This window comes from Centroberyx affinis, unplaced genomic scaffold (genome assembly GCF_046629955.1).
Source record: "Centroberyx affinis isolate AG114_WGS23_722 - 3 ecotype Tasmania unplaced genomic scaffold, CSIRO-AGI_Caff_v1 ptg003356l_1, whole genome shotgun sequence".
Lineage (NCBI taxonomy): Eukaryota > Metazoa > Chordata > Actinopteri > Beryciformes > Berycidae > Centroberyx > Centroberyx affinis.
This window is the reverse complement of record NW_027281350.1, coordinates 264,753-266,549: the sequence shown is the minus strand read 5'-3', so window position 1 is coordinate 266,549 and position 1,797 is coordinate 264,753. Positions and strand designations below refer to the sequence as shown.

General features: G+C 49.5%; 1 protein-coding gene across 1 annotated transcript; it reads right to left on the bottom strand.

The window, feature by feature from the left end:
* Positions 1 to 801: 801 nt before the first annotated feature.
* On the bottom strand, positions 802 to 1,797 carry LOC139660649 (kelch-like protein 10). Its single transcript, XM_071538844.1, has 2 exons — positions 1,652 to 1,797; positions 802 to 1,345 (listed from the first exon to the last, which is right to left on the bottom strand). Exons 1-2 carry the CDS (start codon positions 1,795 to 1,797, stop codon positions 802 to 804), a joined length of 690 nt encoding a protein of 229 aa, XP_071394945.1.

Here is a 1,797-nt window from a genome sequence, read left to right as displayed (position 1 = left end):
TGGTGTGAAGCAGGGAGATGTTCTCTCTCCAACATTGTTCTCAATCTATGTAAATGATTTAGCTCTTCAAATGAAACCTGCAATAAGCGATTTTAGACCCTGTAAACAATCCTGAAAGCTAACATGTACTATGTGGAGATTTCCATGAGACGTAATGATATAAACAAATAGCCACACATGCGGGCCAGCTGTGTTGTTGTTTTCACCTCTTTTCTAAAGCTTGTTGTCAAATTCAAACTCAGACATGAGACTTGACTTGAGACTTGTGCCTCAAGACTTGGGACTGGAGGAAACTGACTCGGTCACGCCTCTGGCTGAGAGGAAAGGAGAATGAGTAACCGCCATTTAATCCACAGACTCATTTTATTTTTTGTGATACTCTATGGATCCAACCCAATGAGAACTTTGTCTTTTTCTCTTTCCCCCCTCCATAGGGAGGTCAGAGGTCAGAGGACAAAGGTCAGAGGTCAGAGGTCAGGCTCAGCTACAGAGCAACACACTGCAGCTGGTAGAGATTCAGTGTCTTGCTCAAGGACACTTCAGCAGGGTGGATGCTCACTGTTACGGGGGCTTGATCTCTTGTTTTATAACACAAAGCTAACAAAGAGTCACACAACCTGAAAAAACCTTAGAAATTATTAGAATAACAACAGTACCACTCCTGTTAGATGCAAAGAGAAATTTGTTTCATTCATTAATGTTACAAATGCCAGTCTATGCCAAGGTGGACGAGGGGGGGGGCTGGGCTAAAAATAGGCCTATCCAGACCGTTAGACGGATCCCCCGGTCCCGCCGGCGGGCTCATCGGTGCCGGGGATGGCGTCGCAAGGCGCGGCGTACTCGGCCACGTTGGGCAGTCCGTGCACCACGGAGGTTGAGACGCCGTTGAAGCTTCAGACCACGACCAGCTGCAGCATGGTGGGCACGGGGTGCCACGTGATGCTGGCTCACGTTGAGATCGTCCTGCAGGAGGATATCCGCCATGTCCGACAGCTGCTGCGGAGGGAGCGCCAGGAGCTCTTCAGAGACTTCCTCAAAGTGGTCCAGGATGTACAGGAAGGCCTTGCGCCTCATGTCGGGGCAGTAGTAGGCGTCCACGAACTTCCAGATGCCGATGCAGTTCTGCGGGCAGAGCTGCTCCCCTAGGAACTGGCAGCAGGTGCGTACGACGCCCATGAAGAAGAGCTGGTCCGCTGCCACCAACAGCTCCTCTACGTTCTCCGCGGTCACGGGAACAGAGCCGGTGTAGGCAAACTCGATGAGGAGGCGCATCATGTTGGCCGACACACCAGGGATGTCGTACAACAGCTGCTGTGGGGACGACCAGCCGTGGGTGAAGAGAACGCTGTGGGATCAGGATGGAGAGGAAATGAGGATTATTTTGGGGATGATATAATCTGGCTTTGTATCTTAAAATTGTATTCTAACAAAGACCTCCAAAATTAAAAGACATGGATGTGACAGTAAAGTGTTTTGGAGGGATTATTTCCTGGAGGAGACTTCCATTTCCTCCTGTGGGTGTCACTTGATTGACAGGAAGCAGAGCATAACGTAACTGTTCTTGTATCATTTTGGAAGCATGCTTTTGTTTTCCTCCTAATTTATAGAGTAGAACTTCACTGACATCTCCTCACAGAGATAACCAACTCACCGGAAGTATGGACTGCAGCCGCAGAGGATGATCTTGTGGATGTTGAATGCGACGTCATCGACTCTGATCACCGCGTCACACAGTTTCCCCTCCACACGCAGCTCATTAAACACCGGGTTGTTTGGCACTTCGTCTTGTTCGTTCAT